We start from the raw sequence: 26992 nt of genomic DNA on the forward strand, positions 1-26992 counted from the left end.
TCCTTCAGTTCCCGCGGCAGCGCCCCATCCGCGCGGGGAGCCCACCGATGCCCCCCGCGCCCGCGCGGGGCCTGGCCGAGCGGAGGGTAGGCTTTCAATGCGGCTTGCGCAGGGAATAGGGTCAGGGAGCGGCGGGGAAGGGCAGTCCGGGAAGGCGAGGGGCGGCGGGAGGCACGTTGACAACGGAGCAGCAGGGACGGTCTTGAGGCACTTCCCAGGAGCCCCCGCAGGTGCGGGCTGGGGAAAGGAGGGCAAGAGGCACGGAGAAGTGAGAAGGAGCCTGGCCAAGGCACGTTGGAGGCACGGCAGCGTGGGCAGGCTCCTCCGCAGGTGGAAAAGAAGCTCCCGGAAGGGGAAGGCACGACCCCAGGACAGGGGCCGTATTCCCTCCTCTCTGAGCATGGTCCACCAACAGCTCCCAGGACAGTGCTGCCCCTGGTCCTTCGCCTGGGACTGCTCCATGAGCTGTCTGGGGGATGCAGATCTCAACCTGTGAAGCAAGGAGCAGTGTCAGCCCCTGTCAGGCTGCCACCCCTTCCTCCCCCCCTGGGCTCACTGTGCCCCCCAGCTCACTCACCTGAGAGCCGGTGGCCCAGGCTGGCCATCTTGGCAGGATGTGACATCAACCAGAAGTTGCGCTTGTTCTGCAGCTTCTGGAAGGGATTCGAGTCTCTCTTCCGCTCCTGCTTCATCTTTTTCATTTTCTTTATCTGTGCAGAGGCAGGCAGGCTCTCAGGTCAGAGTGCAGAGTCTCCAGCCTCCTCCCACCCACCCCAGCCCAGCACACAGCCAGCATCCACCTTTCCTTTGTCGAACTCCTGGTCCCACTCATCGATGATGGTCTCACTCCGGGCCAATGCTGTGTCCTGAATGGCATCCTGGCTGACAGCCGAAATCTCGCCCTGCCAGGTCAAGACTGCAGAGCAGTGGTCAGCAGGAGCACAGGGCTGTGCCCCACTGCACCCGCCTGACTGGACCCCACCAGGCCCGAGGCTGGAGCCCCTCGCTTCAGCCCCCCACCCTGTGCCATCCCTGGCAGCCCCCAGCTGGGTTCACCTGCCTGGCTCCAGGAGCCCTGTCACTGCCTGTGCTGGAGCAGGGGGAGCTCAGGCCCTGGCAGAACTCGGAGGGCTCTGCCTGTATCCAGGGCTTGCGGCAAGGGGGCTGTGTGGCTGCTTGCCCACCCAGGTGAGCCAGGATTACCTTGTTTGCCATAAGCCTTGTCCAATGAGTCCTGGAGCAGCTCGCTCACCACGCTGGTCTCCTGGCCCCCAGGGGCTGTGCTAGCCCAATTGCTGGCTGCAGGGCTCAGGGCAGCCAGGGTGCGTCTCTCGTCTCCAGTCTGGCTGTCCTTGGCACGCGCTGCCACTACAGAAACAGGCAGGGTGAGGACATGCTGGGGGAGCTTGGGGAGCTCCTGCCATCCCTCCTTCTCCAAGGCAGATCTTACACCAGGAGACACTGATGGCACAAGGTGTTTGGGAACACCAGGACCTATGCTCGGGCAAACTGTCGCCCCTCAAGGAGCCCGTCCCCACCCCTCCTCCAGAGCACAGCTGGGGGCTCTCGGGCTGTCCCACAGGAGTAGCAGATGGGTTTGGGGCAGGACAGCCCAGGATGGGGGGCAGGATGATGGGCATTGCCAGGCAGCTGTGGGACCAGCAAGCGCTGTGGAATGCACAGCAGTGCTCTGAGGGGCCCGTGGGCAGGTGAGTGGCTGGCTCAGCCTGCCAGGCACCAGACAGGGTACGCGGTCACACCTTGGGGGGTGGTGGTGGCAGGGACGGCGTTGGCAGCCGGGCTGCTCAGGCTTTCCATCCGCTTGCGCTTGCGGTGCTTCCGCTCTCCAGCCTCCACGCTCCAGTGTGTCTCACAAGGCTCCAGCTCAGCCCTCCTGAAGCTGGGAAAGGCAGTAGGGTCAGCTTGCTCCAGCCAGACCAGAGCAGGGAAGAGTCTGAGCATTGCAGGGCAGTGGGGTTCAGGGACACCTGCACTCCACTCGGGGAGGGGTGAACCCACCCCAAGGAAGTGGGTGTTTCAACTGGATCCGTGCCAAGGCACATCCCATCCTCAGGAAGATGAGAGGCCCCTAATCATGGCCCAGAGAGCCTGACCTCAGGCTCTCATGTGCCCCTCACCTGCCCAGTGACAGCAACCCAGAGCAGCGCTCTTCTGTTCTCTCCAATGGCCTATCTTTGCTCCTGTTTTTCTTTTTCTTCTTCCTCCTCTTGAGTAGGAAGGTTGGCCCTATGCCCAAGTCAATACTGGGCTCTGGCATGTGTTGCTTGGGCCCACTGTCCATGTCCTGACAGTCCGGACTCCCCAGGCCATCAGCAGGACCCTCGCCTTCTGTCTCCTTCCCCACAACAGATATGAAACCCTCCATAGAGACAATTCTCCTCTTCTTCAGGGGCCTGGAGTCTTTATCCATGAAGTCCTTCTGAGACCCAATGCTCTCCTTCCTGGGGGGCCTGCAGTCTTTGTTTTTGAAGCCCTCTGAAGAGACAAATCTCTCTTTTTGGGAGGGACTGGAGACTTCATCCATGTCACTCACAGCCACAGCACAAAAGTTCCTGTCTGTGCTACGATGCTTCCTCTTTCGACGTTTCTTTTTCCAGGAACCCTCTGTTTCCAGCTGGCTGGATCCCTTCTCCCTGCTGCTGGAAGGAAGGTGGTGTGAAGGGTGGGCAGTGGAACCGTGGGTCAGTGGGGAGGCTGGGAGCCGAGCGTCCAAGCTGAGCATGAAGCTGAAGGGAGATTTTTCAGGACTTGGTAGTTCGAGAGCAGATGAGGACAGGCTGAAGGACAGGGAAAGAGGCTGATCTGAAAGCCCAGAAGCCCCTCTCTCCCATGCCACTCTGACTGCTGCCATCTTGGCCATGAAATCAGAAATCAGACACTGGTCCACAAGTGCTCACAGAGACTGTGCACCACTGTCCCATAGCAGACAGGGCAACAGTGAGCAATGCTGCAGCACATGCTGCTGTTGAAGGCTACAAGGGGGACCTGGAGCAAGATCTAGACCAGGCTGGTGCCTCCTGATCCCATGGGACACTAATCCAGGGTCAGGGCCTGCAAAGCTCCCTCCCACCCTGTGCTGACAGTCAGACTGCCCTGCTTCTTGGATTTGGAGCAAGCCCTGCCAGCCCTGGAGAACTGGAGAGCCAGCTGCAAGGCCACACAGATGCCCCATGGAGCACCTCGAGGCTGCCATTGGCCTTGCTGCCACACAGGAGCCTGGGAGCAATGGCACTGCTTACCTGGACTTGCCCAGAGGCCCAGGAGTGGAGTCAGGGTGGGACTGTGTGTGGCGGTCACTCCCACTTGCCTTCTGTGAGGGTTTGCCCTGCAGTTATTGACATAAATAAAAACTTGGTGGTCTAAAGCAGAGGGGTTTCCATGAGCCAAGAGAAAAACGGGAGCCCAGAGAAAGGGGAGGGGAACAGACACAGACGGGGGGAGGGAAGTGGGGGGTGGAAGAATCAGAAGTGCTTTCAGTTAGAAGAACAAAGGAAAAAAGGAAGGAAAGAAATTTAAAGACCCGGAGCCCCAGCGCACCGTCCCGAGCCCTGACTGCACTGCGGCACCGAGGGCCAGTCCCACACCCTGCCTGGGGAGGAGGCACCCCCACACCCTCCTGCTGCAGCATCACCACTGCCACTCACCCCAGGGAACGCGTGACCCCAGGAAGGTGCCAAGGCCACCCCACTGCAAGGACTGCCATAGCCACCCCTCCATCCTGGGAGGGGGCAGGAACCATCCCCCTACATCCCTCAGGGATGTGAACAACAGCAGGCCCTGGCCCAACATCCCGACCCAGAGGGAGGGCAGAGCAGCCACCACTGCCCTGGGGGGCTCTTCCCCCCCACCCCCAGCTCAGCAGGCACCCAGCAGTAGCTCTACACTTCCTCCAACGCAATCCCAGGTCAGAAGGTGTTGAGTGGAGTCTCCGGGCAGAAGCTCAGACTCACCTTTTTGGCAGAAAGTGATGGTTTCTTGGCCAGTGGTGGTGACGTGGTGCTGCCCTGCTCCTGCATGGCACTGCGCAGTGGGGAGGGTTCCACAGTGGCTGTCCTGGAGTCTTTGGGGACAGCTGGCTTGGCACCAGGGCCAGTGAGGAGGTGGGTGTCAAAGCTCCTTCCCTGAGAGCTGCAGAAGCTGCTGGAATTGCTCGTGGCCTTGTGGGTCTCCTTGACCAGCTGCCCCACTGCACTGCCACGGGAATCCTTCTTCAGGGTCCTGGCCATCGCCCCATGGCCACTGGGCTCCTGGTTGGACTTCTGCAGCTTGGATGAGGTAGGTGGCTTTCCTCTGTCTGTCCCCTGTGGGGGCAGCCCCATTTTGGCCCCACTTACAGTGCTGGTGACACAGAAGCCTGCTCTGGGCATGGCAGGTGTCTGTGGCTTCTTGGGCCTCTGGAATACATCATGGGGCAGTGGTATGGCCTTGTGGGTGGCTTTGTGGGGCAGTTTGAGTGATGGGGTCTGAGAGGGCAGCTTTGATTGAGCAACTCCATTCGTCAGCTTCAGCCCCATGCCAGAAGTGCTGCGGGACACGGGGACTCCAACATCGTTTGGGCCTGGCAGCCCCTTCCCCAGCAGCCTGTCTTGTTTCTAGGCAAGGGGAAAGAGAGAAGTTCAGTGAGGAGAGAGTCAAGGAGCCACAGACACAGGAACAGTGCCCTCCAGGATCCCTGGGCTCAGCAGGATCAGGATCTCTCCTGCACACTCCTCCCACACGCCTGTCTCCCAGTGTGGCTGCAGAGCCCAGTCCCTGCAGAGCAGCAGCTCCTGGGAGCACTGGCCAGGAGCAGCCTTCAGGACTCACCGGGCCCGCTGGTGGTGTGGGCAAGGTCCCATTAGTCTCAGTTTTCTTCACCTGATTGAAGTCGCCACCAGTGTGGCTGGACAGGCTGGAGGCAGCCTTGGCCACAGGCCCTGCTGAGCTCTTCCTGGGGCTGGAGAGCCTGGGGAAGGCAAAGTGCAGGCATCAGCTGTGGGATGAGAGCAATAGGGAGTCTTGGCAGACACACACAGGGAACAGGAGCCACGCACTCCGAGGAGATGAGGTGCTACAGTAAAGCCATGACAAGGGGCTGGACACCTCCCTGCCACCTCCCACCCTGAGCCAGCACACACACACAGGCATTGGGGTCGCTTGGGCCAAGCTCCCTCCCCCAGCCAGGCAGGGGCTGCCATCTCTGTCCCAGATGCTGGGAGTAGGGCCAGAGGGGCCAGGAGGCACAGGGCACTCTCTCACCTCAGGTAGAACAGAACGTAGGCCTGCTGGTTGAGGACTACCTTGATGTTGCTGGGGTAGACCTCATGGTCATTCATTCGATACCACTGCCCATTGCTGGCCTGTGGAACAAAAGGGCACAGGATCAGGCTGTGTCCAGGAGGAGAACAGGGTCAGGCTGTGGCCAGGGATGCTCCTGGCCTACAGAGCAGCAGGAACAGTGCCCATCAGCGTTTCTCCCCACACAGATGACCCAAGGCAGGCCAGGGGACTCTACCAGAGCAGAACTTCACATTTCCAGCAGCAGACTACAGCGTGTGTCCCCTATAGTGCTCAACACCACCCTCTTTGCCCAGTGCCCTCCTCTCTGCACCCTACAGGGACCCACGAGCACCCACCAGCCCCCAGCCCAGGCAGGGTGCCAAGAGAGCACCCCAGGCTCACCTTCACATAGCAGAAGTAGTGCCCTGCATTGCAGCTGTACCCAGAGTGCACCAGCACTGCATAGAGTCCGTATGTGACAGGATCACCCTTGGGCTCAGACATGTAAGGGCGGATATCCAAGAACTCAGGGTATCCCACATCCTGCAGAGAGAGAATGTCTCAGGAGGTCACACAGCAGATGGCTTTCTTGCCAGATCAAGACTGGCTCTGCTGTCCTACAAGTCTTGTCTCTCGAGGGAGGGGACACACTCTCCCCAGGCAGAGATCGTGGTGAGGAAGATGCCAGGATGAGCCCAACTTCCCCCATGCAGTGGGGAATGGCTGCAGGCCTATACCTATACCTCCTGCCCTGCCCTTGGACCAGGACACAGCCCCTGCTCTGGATTGCTGAGCACTCACCTTGGTGATTTTTCTTCCACCTGAAGAGCCACAGCTGCCAAAGCGCTTCAGTGAGATCGTGAGAACGTTGGAGGCTCGGTGGATGGTGAAACGTTTGCTGGCCAACACTTTCTTCCTGCACCTGCCCAGGAAAAGCTCAAGCTATTCAAGCTGTTCCACCACCCAGACAACTGCCTGCCCTGGCCATGGGAATGGCAAACCCCACGGGAATGACCGTGCTGATACCAGGCACTGCTCCAGGCACCTGCCTGTGGCCACGTCTGCTCTCCTCATGAGAGGAGGGAGCTGAGGAGCAGCAGGATTCATCACAGGCTTTTGTGGTCCTGTACCTCACAGTTTAGCAGGTGCAGAAGCCCTCCCATATCGTGGCAGCCTTCCCACCATCACACCCGTGGGCCCCATCCTGCCTGCAGCCCCCCACACTCACATGCTACACCTGTAGGCGTTGTCCCCCCCCAGCTGCTCCGGCTTCACGAACAGCTCCAGCGCCCGCACGACGTTTGCAGCTCGCTGCGAGGACAAAGTGGAAGTCAGGGCACGAGGGGCCTGTTCAGGCCACAGCTGTGCTCTGTGCTGCGGCGCTGGGTCCAGGAGAGAGCACACAGCACAGGGCCACGGGCTGCCCCAAATCCTTGAGCCTGCCCCCAGCACACCATGGGGGTGGCTGCTCTGCACCCCAACACCCCCAAGCCTCTGCAAAGGAGTCGTGGCTCATGCTCAGACAGTGGGCACTGCTCTGCCAGACTGAGATGGCAGCGGAACAGTGGGAGCTGCTTCCCTCCTGCCGGCACCATTCCTGCATGCTGGCAGGTTAAAGAGCCTCAGAGCAGGAACATCCTCCCGAGGACAGAGCCCCCCAACCCTAACCCTGCCCCACTACCTCGATCTCCAGTGTCACATCCAGGTAAGGGTCATAGGTGTCCGAGACAGTCTTGCACTCCAAGCATTTCACTGCAAAAGGAAGAGCCATGAGCACACCTCAACACAACACCTGCACCTGCCACCCCCACAGCACAGCACGGGCAGCTGCAGTGTCCCTCCAGTCTGGGTTTGGGCTCTGGGATATGAACACCAGGATTCATAGCCTGGGAGAGAGAAAGGCTGGTGATTCCACTTTGTGCTAGGACAGCGAGTGTCGCTGGATAGCTGGGAAGATGGGTCCCTTTGCTGGTGGCACAAAGTCAGCAGCTTTTCCCATCACCACAACTGGGCTCACAACCCTCAGGTACCGCAGGACTGACTGACTGTGGCTCTGGATAAATTACACATGCTTAGTCATTTTCCCAAAGAGTTCTACTGCCCAAACCCTGGCCCTGGCAGCTGGCACTCACCACGGGACCGCAGGTAACCGCCAAAGATCTGGTGAACCAGGGTCGTGGCCTGGGTCTGGCGATCCAACCTACACAGAGACAGCGGCACCAGATCGCACACCACCCCTCTGCAACAGCCACCCCTGCGGGACCCCCGTGTCATCAGGACAGCCCCACTCCATACTCTGGGCAGTGGCTGGGCTGTGGAGCTCTAGGAGCAGCAGAAAATCACAGCCCCTGCCAGCCTGCTCTCCCTGTGTCACAGCCAAGGGATGGCACCAGGCTCCAACATGTACCCTCCTCTCAAAGGAGCAGAGGCTCCTGGCTGAAGCTCAGAGCTGGGTGCTGCAAAGGCAGTGCTTCCTGGGATAGAGGGCCTCGGGGAAGCTGCACTCCCACAGTCACAGAACTGGGGCTGAACTAGCAAGCATGCCTGGATCCCTTGGCAATTGGGATGGGATCCCACCCCATAGCAGTCTCAGGATTTTGGGACAGGACTGCAGCTGTGCTGGGGTGAAGGAGTCAGGAGAAGGCAAACAACAACCCAGAGCCACATCCCGGAGGGGCAGGGAGCTAGACCCCACACATGAGGCCCCTGAAGTCATGACCTCCCCACAAGAAGGCCAACCTGGGGGACGCGTTCACCCCACGGTCCCCTCCCATGAGCACAGGGGACCTGTGAGGGGACATCAAAGAGCCTTCAGGCCCCACATACTTGGTGTAGCCATTCAGGCAGGCCTTCTGCATGGCATCAATGGTATAACGCAGGAACTCATGTGCATCCTCCTGCCTGCCAAAGTGCAAATTATGGGAAATCTCTGCAAGAGAGGGAGGAATTAGCACGTGCTGCAACAGATGCTGGCCATCCCTGCCTCCCTGGGGCAGGAACTCTGCGGTTCAAGCCCCCTCAACCCAAACCAGACATCAGACTTATGCCAGCCACAGGACAAGTCCCAGGCAGCCCCCTGGCAGGCTCCGAGTTGTTTCAGTGGAGCCATCTGGCAAAATGTGCCCCAATCCCAATGGTTCTCCTTCCACATTAGTCATGGGGGGAAGGGCAGCCATCCTTACTCTTGAGGTCTCGGATGATGGACAGTGGCTTTATCGCATTGCCGCTGTTGGCAAAAGCCTGGATCGTGTGGTTCTGCATAGTGCACATCATGCAGAAGCTTCCATGGGCACCTGGAGCAGGAGAGATGATGAGATGTTGGGGCAAACCCGGGAGAGACGGAGGCAGCACAGGAGATCGCTGATCCAACACAGCACAGCCACGCTCAGTTTTCCCTATGAGCTCTGTGCTCCAGAACAGCTCTGGGGCATCCCAGGGACGTGAGAACCAGCACACGCCACACCAACTGGCAGAGCCCATCACAGGACCAGCCATGGCAGCCCCCCTGGCAAGACAGCATCCACATGGATGGAAAATAGGTCCCAGGTACTCACTGGATGAGCCCACAGGTCGGCTCTGAGGGGTAGATCCCACCGGAGTCCTACAGACGGGGCTGCAAGCCCTTTGTGTTCCCCATGGTGACAGCTTGGAGCAGGGCCTGCCACACTGCCCTCATGCAGTCCCCACAGGCAGGAGCTACTTGGGACCCCTCAGCTCAGCCCCGGAGAAGCCAGCAGGTCCATTGGGCCTATCTTAGTCCTGGCTACACCCAGCAGAGAGAAAGTCTCCCCAGATGATGATCTGAGATGCTGAGCTTGGGAACACTGCTATGACCAGGACGTGAGTTGGACCCGGGAACAGCCTCTTGATGGAGAAACAGGCAGAAGGGAGCAGGGAAGGTGCAACCCGACGCCCACACCCCCTCACCAGAGCCAGGCACAGAGGTGCTGAGCACAGCACTGCGAGCGGGACCAGCAGACGCTGCTCCTCCCTCCCGGCCCCCTGAACTGGGGTCCCCACTCACAGGTGCGTCCGTGCTCCCGGGAGAGCAGGTAGTTGGTGAGTGGTGGCGTGTAGGTCAGGCACTGCAGCGCCGAGTTTAGGAAGCAGGTGTTCCCCAGATTACTCAGCCCGGCGCCCACACGGTGGACACGCTCCCACTTCATGGAGAGGCGCTGGGCTGGGAAGAGCACCTTCTGGGGCGTGGGGATCCCGTCACTCACGGCCCTCGGGGAGGCTTGTCTGCCGCCTGTGGGGAGCGGGCGGTCAGCCCGGGGGTCGGAGGGGGAGCGGGGCACGGGAGCACGCGGGTGTCCCCTCGCCCCCTCCACTCACCCTGGGGGTTCTGCGGCCGCTCCGGAGGGCTGCCGGCCACGCCGAGGGGGCGGCCAAGGGCCTCGACCCCGATGTGCTCGTACTTGTCCCGCAGGTGCTCCAGCTGCCCGGCCAGGCCGCGCCGGGCGGGCGCGAACTCGATGCGCTGCTGCAGCACGGAGCGGGCGGCGGCGGCCAGCGGCCGGCCCAGCTCCGCCGCCGCCTCCCGCCGCACCGGCTCCAGCGCCTCCCGCAGCTTCTCCGCGATCATCGCCGTGGGCGGCCGGCTCGGCGGGCCCAGCGGCCGCGGCTGCGGAGGAGAGAGGGGGCGGCTGAACGGAGGGCCCCTCCCGCCCCGCTCCGGCTCTCAGGGCCACTGGTCGCGGCCCGGACCCGCCGCCGCCCGTCCCGGTCCCCTCGGACGGTCCCCGCCCGCCCCGGCCCCGAGCGCCGCCATGTGCGACCCGCCCGGCCCCGCCGGCAGGGCAGGGCAGCGCGGCGGGAGCCAAGCGCAGACCCCGGCGCCCCCCGGGCCGTCCCGCCCGACCCCGGCAGCGCTCACCATCCGGGTCCCGCCGCACGCACGTGTCACCGCAACGCCTCTCGCCCGCCGCCGGCACAAACTCCTTCCGCGCCGGCCCCGCGGGGCGGCCCCGCTCCGCCTCTGCGCGGCCGCGGCGCCTGCTCGGCACAGCCCAGGGCCGGGCACGCTCCGCCCGCTCGCTCGGAACAGCCAACGGAGAGATGAGCTCCGCCCGCTGCGAGTCCCGGGCCGCGGCCGCACGGCGGGCGGTGCCACGCGGGACCGCCCCACGCGGGACCGGACGCGGGGCTCTGAGCGCGGCCCCGCCCCGTCACACCCCGGGCCCGCCCCCTCCGGCACAGACCGCGCCCCCTTTCAGCCCCAGCCCCGACCCCCTCCGGCACCGGTCCCGGTCCCCATCCCGACCTCGTCGGACCCCGCGCTCAGCGCTGCCGCCGGTATCTGAAGGTGGCCCTGCAGCAGCTCTTCCCCTCGCCTTCTCGTTCCTTGCCCTCCGGCAGCCCCGCGTGGATCCCTCCTCTCCGCGGCTGAGGAGGACCGGGTGGCCCGGGGGTGTTCGGTTGGATCCGGAGGGGTGGCGGAGCCGGGGGGGTCCTGGCCGAGCCGCCGCAGGGCCCCCGCCCATCGTCTCCCCTCCCCGGGAGCTCCCGGCACGGACCCCCCCGCCGATACCGGGGCGGCTCCAGCGCCGGATGAGGAGACGGAAATCACGGCACAGGGACCACAGAGCCGGCGGCAAAACAACTGGCGATATTGAAGTCAAAGACAGAGGAGCAGCAGCGACAGGAGCACAGCGGGTACAGCCATACAGAGCGCCTGGGATGCGCGGTCGGGACTGAGTAAAGGTTGGGTGGGGGTATTTTTTCTTTTTCTTTCTTTTTAATTTTTCTCTTTAATATGTTGCAATTGCCCAGACTGGTCCAGTACGACATCTCAAACCTTACAGGGACACACAGCATGAAAATGCCCCCGATGCAGGGCCGCGGGGAGCATTCCTGGCACGCTCCCAAAGCCGTGGGTGCACGTGCCAGTGCCACGGGCGTCGCAGTGGGGCAGCTCTGCGGCACACGCCAGCACCGCTGCAGCGTGGGGATGGCTCAGAGAATGTGGGGCCGAGGAGTGCAGGGGGTTCACTGGAGGGGACAGGTTTTCCTGCAGCTGCCCTGCCGCCGGTTCCAGGCTCCATCCCCGACACCATGGAGGAGGGAGCTCTCCTGGCTGCAGTGGTGCTGAGGGCCACAGCACAGCCCAAAGCTGCACGAGGCAAGGATGGACACCCCATGCCTGCGCAGCCAGAGCTCTGGCTCCTGGGTGCTCTGCCAAGGGTTTCCTGCCAAGCCCAGTGGGTCTCAACCTCTCCAGCGGTGGCAGCTGCAGAAGGATCTGCAGGAGGTTGCAGGGGAATGGAGCCCACTGGAGAGAGGAACATGTGGAGAGAGGAGCAGCAGTGCCCAGGTGCATGTGGGGGTCACCCCTGACATGCTAGCGTGCCCTTCCAGCTTTTTCAGACAAGGCACCTGCACAGGAGTCCTCTGGCCCTGTGAAAGGCCCGGAGCCCCTTGCACTCAGCTGGGGGCTCTGCCACATGGTAAAGCCCTCTGGAGCCCCTGCCCAGAGAGGTACCCTTCCTACACCCCGGGGGGAGGGGATGGGCAGTGGGTGGGGAGGGGACGGGGGTCTCTGGGCACTGCGGTGGGCAGGGCTGCCTGGCCAGAGCTGCGGGGGGCGGCTCCCACGGCGGGCACTGGTAGACCTGCTACGCAGCTGGGGCAGCTCCCGCCACTCAAAAGGGCTCGATTCCTTCACAGCTGCCAGGGCAGGGCCAAGCATGGCCGGGGAGTCATGACCCTGGCAGGGCAGTCCCCACACCCTGCTCGGCCCTGCACAAGCCCAAGTTGCCCAGTGTGGCCGTGGGCTGCCAGGTGCCTGCGACGAAGTGGGTCCCGGTCCCTGCCCCCCGCATGCACATGGCAGCCTCCGGTGACCCCCGCGGCCGAGCAGATTTTCATGCTGTCTCCAGGATTTGATATCAGCATGGACCAGTCTAACATCTCGCAGGTTTTTTCTACTGGCTACTGGAATGCGCTCGTTTGGCTTAGGGGTCCTCAATGTCGAGAAACTCTTGCTTGGGGGGGGCCATGCCGCGGTACCAGGCACACGAGCCGTCGCTCCTCTTGATGCAGGCATAGTGCTTCGCCTGCCGCCCATCCACGTTGTTCTTCTCCATCGCCCAGTCTGTCCAAAGACACTCGTCCGAGGAGGAGACGAAGCAGGGGATGGAGAGGCAGCGCGAGATCTGTGCACGACAGAGACTGTCACCCATCACCCCGGCGGGGGAAACTGGGCTGGGAGGAAGCAGTGTGGGGCAGTTGGGTTGGGGGTCCTGCACAGCTCTGCTTCATCCACTCCCCCATCTCTTAACACAGATTCCAGGCTGACTCTGCACTGTGAGGCATGCTGGGGACATGACCCAGATGCAGGGGGACTGAGGGAACCCCTGGGTGCTGGTCCCAGGGCTGGCCTCAGTTCCCAGCCAGAGGGAGCCAGAGGCTCAGCCACCCTTCCTGTCTGCCTGGCCATGCTGTCTCTGCACAACTTCATCCTTGAAGGACAGGGAAGAGCGTCTCCCCACGGAACCCACCCCTCCCTGGGGGCTGCAGATCCCTCTGGTGTGGGGTGTTTGGGGGACAGCCTGGTCACTCACCTTGCACTCGCAGCCCATCTGGTACCGCTGGTTTAGGCTCTTCTTCTGGGTTGGGGTCAGCGAGTCCCAAGTGGAGACCAAGTCGCAGAGTGTGATGTGCATCTTGCCATTGCCCTCCGACTTGCCTGGGGAGAGGCCAGACAGACCACTCAGGGGGTCCCCCCCAGTGCCCCAGGACCCCAAACTGACTCGAGGTGCCTGGGTCCCCTCACTGTGCACTGTCTCTGGTGACCCCCCAGGGAGCAGAGGCTCATCCCCCAGCTGCCTCCACCACAGCCAGGGCTGCCAAGTGTAGCCAGAACACAGCTGGGGGGTCCCCCAAGGGCTGGTGGTAAGAGCTTGAGGGACGGGGGGGAACATGCCCAGGGAGCAGGCACACACATCAGGTGTCTCCAGGGGTCGGTGAGGCAGCAGGGTCAGCACTGTCCTGGCACCCCTCGAGCACCTTCCCCTCCAGTGCCCACCTGCGATGAGATACTCCTTCTTCCCGCCGGTGTCCAGCAGCCGGCCGCACACGGCAGTCGACGGAGCCGTGTAGATGAACTCTATGTCCTGGTCGGGGCCCTTGAACATCTGGGGAGCAGAGGCACGAGTGAGTGGCTGGTGCAGGGGTACCCCATCCCCCTCAGCCTCCTGCCCTGATGTGCCCTGTTACCTTGATCTGCTTGATTTCATACTGGATGCGTTTGATCGGATTCCCGTATATATCATTCCCCGAATCCACCTCTTTTGCAGAGACGGCCTTGGCTCGGATCACTGCAAGGGAAAGGTGAGGTAAGTGAAGGTGACCAGTCCCACTCAGCCCCTGCATCCCACAGTGATTCCCACACCCATAAGGGGCTACTGCCCACAGCAGACCCCACTGCCCTCCCCACAGATGCTCAGCTGCCCACAGAGCCAACTGTCCTCTGCTGTCCCTAAAGGAATGGGGCTCTGGCACGTGCATGATGGTGACTGGCAGCATTGCAACAGGGTGAAAAGGAAAGGTCATCCCAGGATTGCCCGGCCCTGCTGCCACCACCTGTGCCAGAGCGTTCACCCTTCGCCAGCGCTGGCTCAGTCTCTGATGGATTCCTGGGTGCAGGCTGGCCCTGCCTGGAGTTGTGCCCATCACTCAGATGGCACAGAGAGTTAAAACCTGCCTGCACCATGGTGTTTGTCCCACTGTCATTAATTAAACCAGTCTTTGACAAGGGCCCCATCCAGGTGCCCGAGTGGCCTGGCCAGGCCAGAGGAGGGAAGGGCAGAGGGAGCGATTTGGACAATCATCTTTGGGAAAGAATCACCTTACAGAGGGTGGCAGAGCCACGTCCCCGTGGCACGATCCCAGCTGCTCGCCAAGGCCAGTGTGGGCACCTGCGCTGCCCACCAAACGCCAGCACCTTTGGCTGGGGTCCCCAGCCTCACCAGACCCTTGCTAGCCTCTCTGCACCCGATGCTGGGAGAGCAAGGGTCCCACGACAAGGCTGCCCTTGCACCCTGGAGCACAGGATCCCTGTCCCACCACAGTGGGGTCCCAGCTGCCCCAGGGCGATGCTCCAGCTGATGGTTCCTGCCTCACGTGGAGCACTGTGCTGTGCAGGCGCAGAACCCACATCCTCCCAGGACTGGGGCCGCGGGTGTTGCTTCCTGCCCCTGCTGCCTGAAAAACAATCTGGGACAGCAAGAGCCATGGCAGCGGGAGGAGGCAGTGAGGGCCCAGCCAGCAGCCCCAAGCAGCCTGGCCAAAGGCAACAGCCCTCCCAGCACTGGTGGCCCTGAGGCGGTCCCAGCGCTGGGTGCTGAGGGACAAGGTTAGGAGCCCCAGGGCCAGAGAGGTGCAGCACCCTGAGCCTGGGGATAGCTCTGCCATGGCAGGGTCCCTGAGGTCACGCTGCCAGCACAGCCCAGGATACACGATCCGGCATGTGAGTGCTCAGCACGTGGCAGTGACCCACAGGGTGCTGGGCAGGGCGGGCAGCCAGCTCACCCTTACTCACCAGCTGGGACATGGAGCTGGCTTGGTGCTGTGCTGTGTGGATTGCCTGGGTCCCCCTGCTGAGACCTGCAGCTCCCAGCCCTGCCTGGCTCCCTCCACTGGTGTGGGGACTGGAATTCCCAGGCAGCACTGGGGATGCTGACAGTGCAGAGGACAGTGGCAGCCCCAAAGCTGCAGCTCCTGCTTAGCACTCTGAGTAGGGAGGAGGCCTGGTTGCAGGAGATGGGCTGGTAGGACTCCCCACTCTGCCAGGGTACCTCCATCCCATGGGAAGGCCAACCCCCTTTCCTGCAGGGCTCCCTGGTGCCCTGCCAACCTTGTGTATGCACTGTGGGGTGGGGGACAGAGAGCTGGGCACTCTCACAAAGTTCATCCCGGCTCAAGTCCCCACCAAAAATGTGCTGGGCTGGGAGCGGTCAGGGATGTGTGGGGGTCACCCACAGCTTGGCATAGAGGAGCTTCTCCCACCTGGCATGGCCAGGAGGGAATCTGACCGCGGTCTATAAATGTTGCTGGGCATGGGGGCACGTGGATGGGCTATTTCAGCTGAAGGTCAGAGGGGCACAGCCACACGTGGGTACCAGCAAGCACCAACAGAGCTTACTCTGGAAAGGTGAGGGTGGCACCAGCGTGAGCAGGGACCAGGGAAGAGGCTTCCTGAAAGAGCTGTCCCTGGTCAAGGGGGGCACTCGCTCTGTGCAGGGCTGGGGCATGCAATGGCTGCTGGTACCAGGGATGCACTGGAAGCTTTCCCAGCCATGCTCCCATCCCTTGGGAAGGGCTGGGCTGTCCAGGCACACTGGCAGCATCTCAGCTGTGCCTGAAGACAGCGCCCACTCCTCTGTCAGCAGCATGCTGGGGCCACTGCAGGCACGGGCCACCCCTTGCCCCTCAGCCCTGCGGCCGCTGTGTCCCCACGTGTGCCAGGCCCTGTGTGTTGGTGGCTTAACTTGGGTGCAACCAGTGCTGGCCCCATGGCTCCTGTGTGGGGAATGGTTACTGGTTCAGTGGGCTCCAGCCTTTTCCATTCACGTGCTGATGAATCACTTGACAAAAATGCAGCCCAATTCTGGGTGGATTTGTTCTGAACAGTGCAGCTTTGTGGAGGGGACGGCCGCGCTGTGCTTTCCCCGCCAAGACCCCACGGCGCAGCCAAGCTGCTCCGCGCCCGCCAGGAACCAGGGTGGTGGGGAGGGCAGCCACAGGGATGGTGGAGAGAGCCCTGAGGAGAGCCTGGGACAAGGAGACTGGCTGAGGGATGGAGGAAACCCCTGGTGCATAGGGACCAGCAGTTAGACTTCCCCAAATGCCAGTGCCCCCACTGGCCATGTCACCCACCCCTTCTGCTGCCATCCTGGGCAGCCACCAGCTCCAGAAGCAAAGCTGGGGACACACAGTCACTCAGTGCCACAAACCCACCAGGATGTCTTTCTGGACTTGCCAGTTGTGAGGTTTATCCACCCTGGCTCCACATAGGGTGCCCCAGCTCAGGACACTGCTGTGCCCACCTGTTCCCCATGGGCAGAAAAGCAGCACAAAGGACCTTTACCCCCAGGCCCCCTCCTCCCAGCCTAGGGTGTCCTGACTGGCTGCCCCTTCCTCCACCATCCCACCCCAAACCCCTCCAAGCCACCCTGCCCACACCTGCCCACAGCTGCCCAGGAAGCACCAGTGGCCGTGGACTGTGGAGGCTGCATCCAGGAAGCTGGTGCCAGGCTGGATGCCCAGGGAACAAAGCTCCCTTCTCCTGGGCTGCTGGCAGCATCGGAGCAGAAGGGCCGGCTGCCAGTGCCAGCACTGTCCGTTGCCCACCCGGCACTGCCAGCCCAGGCACCCGTCTCCGTAGTGAAGGCAGCCCCGGGGTCATTCCAGCCCCGCTTGAGCCCAGCAGAGCTGCAGAGCCGGCAAATCACCCCGGCAGGGACTCCTGCATCCCAGCTCTGCCTGGCACACGAGCAACAACCACCCCACAAGTGCTTGCCCGCACCCCAGCAGCCGCAGGGGCGGCGGAATGTTCGCCCCCGCCCCGGCCCAGCGGCTTAGAGATGCTGAGGCTGGAGGTGCGGGGCTGAGCAGGGCGGTCCCGCAGCGGGGAGGCAGCGGAGGCCGCGGGGGCTCCCCGCTGCCCGTGGGGCTGCGGGAGCCGCGGGTCTGCCATGGCCGTGCGTCATCCCGGCCGTGACGGAGCGCAGGGAGCCCACTCAGCGCGGCCCCCGCGCCTGCCCACGGCCCCTCCGCACGGGAGGGCTCCGGCCGCCGCGCCCGCCGGGGCGGCACCGGGCACCGGCAATGCCGGGCCCCGCCAGGCTCGGCAGGCAGCCGCACCTCCCCGGCACGGACGGCTCTCACCACTCCCACCAAACCTCCCCCTCTGCGCGGTCCTTACTGGCTGCTGGCAGCCCCCACACACTGGGATGACTGGAATCGGCACAATACTGCCAAGGGCCACAGCCCAGGTGCCCCCGCCCCAGGCGGCACCGAGTTCCTGCTCTCCCCCACCCCATCGGCCCCTCCGGGAGTGGTGCTGCCACACAGGGCCAAAGCCACGGCCGTGCCCAAAAGGGCTGAGCATCACCCCCCTCACGCTCCACATCCCCACGCTGCTCCAGAAGGGACTGAGCAGAAGCCAGGTTTCCTGCTGTGGCCCCTGGCCTGGTTGTGGCCCCACCAGGCAGCCGAGCATCTCTGGCCCTGCCAGAGCACCTCCAGTCCCCACTGCCCAGGCATGGCTCCAGTGAGGGACGGTGGACAGGGCAGCCCCAAGCCCTCGGGCCCTGCAGAAACCCCCTGCACATCTCACTGGCCAGGATGTGCAAGTGTAGGCTGGCAGATCACTTGTTCCAAGTCACCAGCTCCAGTGACACAACACCCAAGCCTCTCCATGACCCCCAGTCCCTCAGGCACCCCATGTCCAACGCAGAGTTGCATGGGCCTTCCCCTGCACTGCCTGGAAGTGCAGCCCTGGGCTGCAGCTGCTCCAGCCCTGTTCCAGGGCAGAGCGATTGCAGAGGAGGTGCAAGAGCAAAGGGGCCATGGGGAGGCACAGAGGGATATGGCAGGTGCTCCCCATGCTATGGAACAGGGGTGCCAGCCTCCAGGGCCAAGACCCCACAATGCACTCACCCTGATCACCTCTACTGAGGGCTGAGTGTGAGCCTTGGGGCCCACTGGCCACCTCGGGTGCACCCACCCAGCACCACAGGACATCAGCCATTCCCACACCACCACATCTCTGTCAAGGACCCAGCCTGGACATGGGCCCCTCCAGCCACAGCAGCTGGGAAGGGTCCTGGCAGCACCAAGGGCCCCACACTCTCCCTGGGCTCTGCACACCTGCAGGGATGGAGCTGTCTGAGGAGCATCCCAGCTCCAGAGAGCATCCAGGGGGAAGATGAGAAGCAGCAAAAGGCCGGGGATCACAGGATCATCCCAGGACACGCCCTGCTCCATCCCCAAAACCAGCACTGTCCCCACTCGGACCCACACAAGGCACAACTGACATACGAGCAGCACAGGGCACCTGGGCTGGGAGCCAGAAGGTGCCAGTGCTGGTGGCAGCACAGACGGGAGGAGGCTGCCCTGGCAGGATGGGCTCTGGGCACTCGCAGGACAGGCACCTGCTGAGGGTAGTGGGGCAGCAGGAGACCAAAGCCCAGCCAGGCTGTGCCCTCCCAGGGGACGGTGGAGACAGCTGGGGCCGCCAAGACAGACGGTGACTCAGCAGCTGAGTCAGGGCTGAGCCGGCACCCCACGACAGGCAGTGAGTCACAAGTGCCCCGAAAGCTGATCCTGACAGGAGTGTGATGGGAAGCCACAGCCGCGCTGCCAGAGGGGGCACAGGGCATCCTGCGGGCCAGGGACACCTCCAGAAGCACCTCCAAATATCCAGTGCTCCATTTTGTCTCAAATCCTCCCTGTCCCCAACGTGCCTCACTGTGAGGCTGGGCAGAGCCGGGCATGTGGAGCAGCAGCCAAGTGCTGCAGGAGTTGCCCTCGCAGAGGAGAAAGGCTAGGAGTGGGTTCTGGAAGGCGCAAGGGAAGCCTGGGAATCTGTCAGGAGCATCCTGGCTCTGGAGCAAGGGAGAGGGCAGGGCCATCCAGAGGTTGGGGCTGCCTCAGTGTTTGGGAATGTTACCTCTCCAGCTGAGCCTGGGAACGGCCCCGGGAAGGGAAGCGCCGGGAACTGGGGCCGGCCTGTTCGGTTCATATGTTAAAATTTAATAAGGGCATTATTCATAGAAAGAGGAATCCAGATCCCGGCGCTGCCAAGCCCTCCCTTTCAGCAGCATCCAAGCCGAACAAAGTGGGACGGGGGAAAGGAAATGCCTGGAAATAAGGAGTAGACGGGGGTGACCAAGCCCGTGGCGGTGGCTCCCGGGGCCGGGGGCTCCTCCGGGCTCTGGGCCCGTGCCGTGGCCATGCTTGGAGGGCCCCAGCCGCCCCCAGGCCCCAGCCCCGCGCTGCCACGTACCTCCGCGGTGTCATCAGAGTCGGGGGAGGCCGGGCCCACCCGTGTCACTCACCGGGGAGGCGGCCAGTGGGGACCGGCCTCGGCGGAGCCGCGCTCCGGCCGCCCCCTGGAGGGATGGCGGGCGCGGGGGTCCCCCCGAGACGGCGGGAGGCGCGGGGAGGGTCGGGCACAGCCCGGACGGAGGGACCGCGCCCGGCCGCGCATCCGCGCCCGCCGACACACCCCCGGGCCGGGCCGGGGCTGCGGGCAGGTGCCGGGAGTCGGGGGGCTCTGCCCCCTCCCCGCCCGCCCCGCGCCAACTTTCCGCCCCTTCCCCCGCTGGGAAGTTGGCGCGGGCCGGGCCGGGCGGGGCTCGGGCCGGGGGTCCCCGCGGCGCTCACCTACGTCGGCGTTGCAGAAGGCCTGCTGCGGGTGGATGGGCGAGCAGCTGCAGGCGTCGGCCGGGCGGGCCCTGCCTAGCAGCAGCACCGCCAGCCAGGCCAGCAGGCTGGGCAGCGCGGCGGGCATGGTGCGGGGCTGCGGGCTCGGCCACCGGCCCCGATCCCGCACCCACCGCCGGGCCCGGCCGAGCCGCCGCCGGGAACTTGGGTCCGGCCGGGGCGGGCGCTCTGCGGCCGCCGCTCCGTTGCCTCCACGGAGCCGTTCGCTTCCTCCCCGCCGCGCTCGGCCTCGCTCTTTAACGTGCTCCGGGGATCTGCTGCTCCTCCTCCGCGTGGCGCGGGGCCAGCCCGGCTGCGCCCGCCCTCCGCGGGATGCGGCTCCGCCGCGACCGCCGCCCCCGCCCCGGCACGGCCCCCGCCGCGGGCACCGGCCGCCCCCGCCCCAGAGCAACCCGTCCGCCCCCGGCCCCGTCACTCCCGGCCCCACCACCCACGGACCCGCCGCCCCCGCTCCGGAGCTGCCCGCGCCGAGAGGAGCACTGGATCTCCGCGCAGGCTACGGGTTCTGGTCGTGCCCGAGCGTTTCTCCCCACTTCAGCCCCTCCAGCCCAGCTTGTCCTACCCCCGAGTCCCCTTGCCCACTTCCCACTCCGACCGGAGGTCCTGCACCACAGCGACCTTCCCGAGGCCTCAGGCCTCTCCCCCTGGGCAGCAGCTCCTGCCCTCTAGCACAACTCCAAAAATCCACCTTGTCCCTGTCCTGGCTGTGTGTTGGGGTTTAACCCCAGTGGGCAGCTGAGCCCCTACAGCTTCACTCCCCCCAGTGGGGTGGGGAGAGAATGGAGAGGGTGAAAGTGAGAAAACTCCTGGGCTGAGGTAAAGGCAGTTTTACAGGTGATGCAAAAGCCACACACAAGCAAAGCAAACCAAGGAATTCCTTCACCCCTATCCCATGGCAGGCAAGTGCTCAGCCATCCCCAGGACAGCTGGGCTCCAGCACGTGTGATGGTGACTTGGGAGAGACAAATGGCCATAACTCCTAATGTCCCCCCCCTCCTCCAGCTCTATATGCTGAGCATGACGCCATACAGTATGGAATATCCCTTGGGTCAGCTGGGGTCACTGTCCTGGCTGTGTCCCTTCCCAAAGCCTTGTGTCCCCACTGCCCCTCACTGGTGGGATGAGGAGCAGAAAAGGCCTCGAGCTGCACAAGCGCTCCTCAGCCGTAATAAAAATATGTCTGTTACCAACACTTTTCCCAGCACCAATCCCAAACACCAATGCCCACAGCACCTAATATGTAAAGACAAGACTCTATCCCCATCAAAACCTCCATGCTGTGTCACCGTGGAGGTGTCGGGGCGCTGCTGCTGTCACTGGACCTGCACCCCGTGCCCGGGCAGCTGTGCTCCATCTCCCCTACGGTGCCTCTGTCCCAGCGGAGCGGGCAGGGAGTCTGGCTCTGCCTCTGGGCAGAGACACAGCTTCCAAGCACAGCCAGGCCAGGTGTCATGGGCACATGTTAGCAGGGATAGTTGCCACTGTGGCTACAACAGCTGCTCCCAAGACAGCCTCTTGCCATGGCACTCCCACAGCTGCTCATGGTGGAAGGAGGTGTTGGACCTGCTTGGACTCTGGGACAAGAAGAAACAGTGGAACTGTGGGCACCCAGACCTTGTCCAATCCCTGCCTGAGGCTTCAGGAAACATGTGGGAGGTGACAGTACTGACAGTGCCAGGATGCTGATGGCACCTGGAGATGGGGCTTCAGGTCCCCAGCTCTACTGCAGCACTCATGGTCTACAGAGACTCCAGCAGCAGCAGGATTCCTGCCAGCCTGGCTGCCCAAGGCACCGGTGCTGTTGCTCCAAGGGTACCACAGGGCTGAGGTCTGGGGCCCAGGGATGCTTCACCCCAGGGGACAAGAAGGGGTCATGTGGCACGGATAGCCACCAGCACAGTCACTGGCACAGCCCTGGGGCCGTGACAGGTGCTATGGAGCTGTTGGCCCTGAGTCAGGAGGGTGAGTAAGGCCAGGAGAGGCTGTGCCAAGTGAAGTGCAGGCAATGGCTGAGTGGCCATAGTGGCCCAGGGCCAGCTGGCACCAGCATGGGCCGGGAACGCACCCTGGATGCCCTGGGCTGGGAGCTGCATGGCCCCGAGGCCACATGCAGGGGCTGAAGCCAGGTCTGCCCGCGGCACTGGGGACAGGTCCATGTCCAGAGGAGACAAGCGCATCTGCTCGCAGCCCAGCGCCGGCTGAGTCATTGTCTGGGCTAAACGAAAACACGTGTCTGGCCTCGTCCGCGCCCCGCACGGCTCGAGAAGGTGCCGACAGCGTAAACAGGGATGAGGCGGAGAGAGCCTGTCTGGGCTCTTGGGAGGGCTCTGTCCTCTGCAGGTCCTTCCACCCAACTACAGCTTGGTCACTGTACCAACAGGCCCCCTCCCTCCCTGAGGACTGCTGGACCCCCAGCAGGACAGTGCCAGGGCACAACAAGGGGGCATGGTGGGCCCAAGGCCCCCCCAAACCACAGTAGGCAGGCCCAGCTCGCTGAAGGCTTGCCTGCTGGCAGAGCTGCTCCAGGGGCAGGGTGTTAAGGGGGACCAAACCAGGAAAAGCATGCAACCAAACACTGGCCCTGGCGTGAGGATGTGCTGCCCTGTGACCTGGAGCAGGGCAGGGCTGAGCCGGGGAGCGTGGGCAGGCCACAGGCCACATCCCCCAAGGTCAGAGGGGTCAGAAGGGCCCTGGGGCCAGCAGATGCCCCTTTGACACTTCTGGCTCCTGAAACTGCGCAAGTTCCTGCCAGAGGCCACAGGCTGCGGATGTGATTTCACAATATGCTGGGGAAGGCTCCCTGGCCAAAGCCTCGGGCTGCTACGAATGCTTCCCAGCTGCTGTCAGCCCTGGGAAGCTGAGCTGGCGCTTCTGGCTCTGCTCCTGCACTGAGCACAGCAGCCCTTGGACAGCAGGGCCATGCATGCCACCGCCAGCTTCCAGCAGCTCCTGTCCAGGGCTCAGCTCTTCCTGGAGCTGACAGCTCTGGGGCTGGAGCCATGTGCAGCCAGGGCTGGGAGAAGAGACACAGCCAGCACACACATGGCTCACAGGAGGTGGGCTGGGAATGGCACTAGAATGGGCCCACGTTACACTGGCCATGGCTGGTGGCCCCATCAGTTGCTTGAGACTACCTGTTGCCCCTGCCCCACAGGCAGGGCCACTGTGCCAGTACCACAGCACCAGGAGTGGTGGTGGAACCAGTGCTACCAGTGGTGCTGGAACTGCTGCACCCTCCATGGTGACAGAGGCAGAGGGACACAGCCACTGTCCCTTCCTACGTATGACTTTTCCCAGAAACAGGCCACCTGTCACCCCAGCCATCACCTCACCCAGCTTATGGGAAAAGGGAAGGAAAACCAGCTTCTGGGGAAAAAGCCTGATGAAATCTGGGTCTGACTCGCTTCAGCTGCACACCCCTTCCTCTGCCTGGGGAGCCCCGCGGCACATGAGGCAGAGCTGCAGAGCTGGGGCTCAGCTGCAAACCCAGAGACCGGATGTCACCAGAATCGCTGACCCACCACAGAGGGGTCTGTCGCAATTCGGGGCTGGGCACTAAGGACTGCAGCGGGGCCTGCCCGGAAACCGATGCTCCGGGATGTGGTCACTGCCACCGGGGCCGGGAGCACCCTGTGGTGGCGGTCCCTTGCCACCAGGTGCCACTGTCGAAACACTCGCACCATGCCTGCTGCAGCACAGCCAATGCTTTACGGGAGAGGCCACGGCCAAGAACAGAGCTGGGAGTGCTGTCCGGCATCCCTCGCAGAGCCCAGGCTGGAAGCAGGTTGGCAGGGACTGCCCATGCCCCTCGGCCGCCCGCGCCCCTCCACTCGGTCCAAAAGTCTTTTAAATAAACTCGATGCCCTCGTACTTCACACTCCCGATCCTGGTCTCGGGCAGGAGTAAGCGCCCATCCAGCGTGAAGGCCATGATGTAGCTGGCGATCTTGCCGTTGTCCTCTTCTGATTTCAGCGCCACGATGATCTGGTCATCTGTGTCTGGGATGAACTTGAAGGAGGAGAAGCCATGGGTGGGAACCACCTCGCCCACGTGCCCCACTGTCACGTCCCCGAAGTCCTGGGTGGAGCTCAGCAGCAGGTTGGTGCCTCGCCGCTCGTCCGCCCTCTCGCTGTAGCGCTCGTGGCTGGCGCGGCGCGGCAGGAAGAACCAGCGCTGCAGCGTGTCGCTCCAGGAGGCCGACTCGTGGATCAGGTACCCTGCGGCAGGAAGTGGAGTGTGACCGCATGGGGCACACGGGCACTGGCCGGGCTGGGGCGAGACCCTCCCCCTCCCCTCCAAAACACTTCACAGGTTGCAGCCCTGCACAGGCAGCCCCTGTGAACATTTCTGCCTCCTCCTGCCCCACTGCTCAGCAGTAACATCTCAGTCCCTTCCAGAGCCCGACAGGGGCACCTGGCACAGCTCACTCTGCCCAGGGGCCTGGCTGCCACCCAGTGTCAGCTGAGCCACCCCAGCTGCTTGTGGCACACTCAGGAGGGGGAAATGGCCAGGGCAGGGGAAGGCTCTGGCCTCTGTGCCAGGACACAGGGAGGTCTCTGACTGCCAATGGCCTTTTAATCTCACCCAGTATAATACAGTCCCAGCATCCCTAGGGAGGGTGACCAGCCCCGGAGCCGTCAAGGGTGTGGGATATGGGGTGGCAGGAGGTTGCGCCCGCTCCATACCTGGGGGTCGGATCCCTGCTGCAGCCCTCAGGGCATTGTAGTTTGCCACCCAGTTCTCGTGGCTCACGTCGCCCTTGTAGCCGATGACCTTCACCCATAGGGGGTTCTCATTCACCACCTCCCCCGTCGTGGTGGTCCACTCCTTGCCCAGTCCCCCCACGTACAGGTGCTCATCCTTCACCGCCAGCCACTCTGCCTTGAAGCCTGCGGTGGAGAGAATAGCTTGAGGGGGGCTTGGCCAGCACAAGGGCATCAGACTGGCCCCACACCCTGAACACCACACCCTAGAGGCCAGTGCTGGGCACAGTGTCCCCCATGCAGCTGGACCCTGGGCAGGAATTGCCCCCATCCTGGCCAGGCACAGGGGTCACAGGAAAGGTGCACCCCACCTCAACAAGCTGAAAAGAGCATCACTGCTCTGCATCCACAGGGCAGGACAGGAGCTCACCTTTCCCCACGGTGCCATCCCCATCCGGGAGGATCACCCAGGGCACCACCTTGTTGCCCTCAACCTGGTAGACCACGCCGGTCCGGTCGTCCACGGCGTACAGCTTCCCGTTGAAAACCACCAGCTCAGAGAGCTCCATGCCCCGGCCCTTCTCAGCCAGGTGGGACTGCAGCATGGTCTCGTCCTTGTCCCACTCCACTGTCACGCTGTCCCCACTGTCTGACAGCACCAGGTAACCCTTCTTCAGGTAACTGAACCAGGTGTGCTCCTGGGAGCCCCGGGACTGCGTGTCCAGGTCCGCGATGACAGCGATGCGGTAGCGCACGCCCTCGGGGTTTCTCTGGGGGGGGGACAGCGGGTAGGTGTCATTGTAGCGGTCCCCTGCCCGCAGGCCGAGCTGCCAGGTCCGAGGGCTGGGGGGGCCATGTCGTGCTGGGGAGGAGCGGTGCAGGCAGAGGAGCAGCAGCACGAACCCCACACAGGCTGAGGACAGCACGATGGCCTTCCAGCGCAGTCGGAAGCGGGGGTCAGCACCCTTGGTCATGGACGCGAGGACAGGCAGACCACCCACGCTGATCCGGAGGGGGCTCATAGACTCATGGCAGGGCGGGACTGGCATTAGAGTGGGGGCAAGGAGAACCTAGCGGAAAGAGGGGAGGGAGAAGGTCAGATTGCTGGAGCTGGCACCAACTGAGCTTGGGGGGCGGCAGGACACAAGCATGAGGGGCCCTAACCCCTCTCCTGTAGCAGGAGAAGGTACTCCCACCTCATGCGTGTAGGAGCCACCACACCCAGGGGCTGTTTGCTGCTGGAACCACTCTCAGCCCCTCTCACCTAGCCCCCACACCACCCTAAACCAAATGAGCCTCAGTGCATTGGCAGGAACACACGACTGCCCAGCACCTTTACCTGGCCCAGGGTCGCTGCAGCCCAGGCAGCAAGCCAAGGCACCCGGCTCAGCGTGAGCCCTGTATCGGGGTGTCCTGGGGCACGTCCCCACACAGCCCCAGGAGTGAGTGGGTTCCCCTCTGGTGGCGAGGATGACCTTTGCTGCCTCCGGGGAGGCTGGTCGGCCTGGCCCAGCTCCTGCAGCCCTGGGAACAGGCCCCACTGGTGAGGGCTGAGTGCTTCCCCAGGCTCCACAGGGACACCTTGAGACACGTGGCAGCTCCGCCTGAGCAGGATGTCAACACCTGAGCAGGAAGCACAGCACAGGGCACACACCCCAACCTGCTCGGTCTTAAGAGACAGACCCCCACCCCTGCCCTCGCTCACAGTGTATATCCCTCCGGGCATGTGGGCTCTACAAGCCCACCCCAGGCTGTGCCCACCCGCAGGGACGGGGTGCCGGCAGTTCTCCTCACTGCCACCTCCCTCCCTGCAGCACAGTGGACGTGGCAGTGGCCCGGACTCCTGCAGAGGGGCACCCCGGGCTGAGCAGGGGGCAAGAAGCCCCCAAGACCGGATCCATGCTTGTTCCACGCCATGCAGCCTGGGGCAGAGACCCCCAGCTCACGGCAGGGAAAGGGGTCCCCAGCTGACATCCTAGGGCTGTCCCCAGTGGGTCCGTCCGTGTCCCCGCGCCCGGAGCTGGGCTCGGGTCGTGCTCCCCGCAGGGTCTCAATGTGCCTTTCAGCAGACCGAGCGGAGAACAGAGCCGGCATTGAGCGTGGGGGGCCGACCCCGGGCAGGGAGGCTCCGGCGCGGCGGGCACGGAAAGCACGGTGCGGCTGCTCGGCCCGGGACCCCGCTGGGGCGAGGGGGGGAGCGCCCCTCGCCCTGCCGGGACCCCGGAGCATCGCCCTCGGCACGGCCTCGGGGACCCCCCGAAACCCCGGGCCACGATCACAGGCATCCCTCCGGGCACGGACACGGGGACCACGCCAACACCCCCGGGCAGGGACACGGGATCCCCCCACAAGGACACGGGGACCCCCCCCATCTCCTCCGAGCGCGCCCTTGGGGACCCCCGCGCTTCTTCCCGGGCAAGCTACCGGACTGAGCGGGGCCCTGAAGCCCCCGGCGCCCTCCGCGCTGGGCACAGCCCCGGAGACCCCGCCGCTCCCGCCCGGGCAGGGTGCTCGGGGCCCGCGGTGGGGACCCCCGGCTGCCGGCCCGGCGCCCCCCC

General features: G+C 63.8%; 3 protein-coding genes and 1 long non-coding RNA gene across 4 annotated transcripts; all 4 read right to left on the bottom strand.

Annotated features, from left to right (window-relative positions):
• Positions 1 to 124: 124 nt before the first annotated feature.
• On the bottom strand, positions 125 to 10763 carry USP36 (ubiquitin specific peptidase 36). The gene is made up of 21 exons (XM_027667531.1): positions 10544 to 10763; positions 10157 to 10428; positions 9616 to 9904; positions 9305 to 9529; positions 8463 to 8573; positions 8107 to 8209; positions 7413 to 7480; positions 6962 to 7032; positions 6509 to 6591; positions 6082 to 6202; positions 5683 to 5823; positions 5260 to 5360; positions 4828 to 4966; positions 3972 to 4613; positions 3261 to 3346; positions 2139 to 2798; positions 1761 to 1900; positions 1204 to 1368; positions 801 to 916; positions 578 to 710; positions 125 to 490 (listed from the first exon to the last, which is right to left on the bottom strand). Exons 1-21 carry the CDS (start codon positions 10761 to 10763, stop codon positions 486 to 488), a joined length of 3891 nt encoding a protein of 1296 aa, XP_027523332.1. The 3' UTR covers positions 125 to 485.
• A 104-nt stretch (positions 10764 to 10867) lies between these two features.
• TIMP2 (TIMP metallopeptidase inhibitor 2) lies at positions 10868 to 20016 on the bottom strand. Its single transcript, XM_027667500.1, has 5 exons — positions 19672 to 20016; positions 13498 to 13598; positions 13307 to 13415; positions 12843 to 12967; positions 10868 to 12434 (listed from the first exon to the last, which is right to left on the bottom strand). Exons 1-5 carry the CDS (start codon positions 19796 to 19798, stop codon positions 12234 to 12236), a joined length of 663 nt encoding a protein of 220 aa, XP_027523301.1. The 5' UTR covers positions 19799 to 20016; the 3' UTR covers positions 10868 to 12233.
• Positions 19018 to 19392, bottom strand: LOC113958891. Its single transcript, XR_003531649.1, has 2 exons — positions 19292 to 19392; positions 19018 to 19146 (listed from the first exon to the last, which is right to left on the bottom strand). It is a non-coding gene; the product is annotated as an uncharacterized LOC113958891 (long non-coding RNA).
• Positions 20017 to 20389: 373 nt separating the features above from the next.
• CANT1 (calcium activated nucleotidase 1) lies at positions 20390 to 26905 on the bottom strand. Its single transcript, XM_027667566.1, has 4 exons — positions 26859 to 26905; positions 24865 to 25504; positions 24417 to 24620; positions 20390 to 23948 (listed from the first exon to the last, which is right to left on the bottom strand). Exons 2-4 carry the CDS (start codon positions 25481 to 25483, stop codon positions 23578 to 23580), a joined length of 1194 nt encoding a protein of 397 aa, XP_027523367.1. The 5' UTR covers positions 25484 to 25504; positions 26859 to 26905; the 3' UTR covers positions 20390 to 23577.
• Between the last annotated feature and the right edge of the window lie 87 nt (positions 26906 to 26992).

Source organism: Corapipo altera, unplaced genomic scaffold (assembly GCF_003945725.1).
Source record: "Corapipo altera isolate COAL_440 unplaced genomic scaffold, ASM394572v1 305, whole genome shotgun sequence".
NCBI lineage: Eukaryota > Metazoa > Chordata > Aves > Passeriformes > Pipridae > Corapipo > Corapipo altera.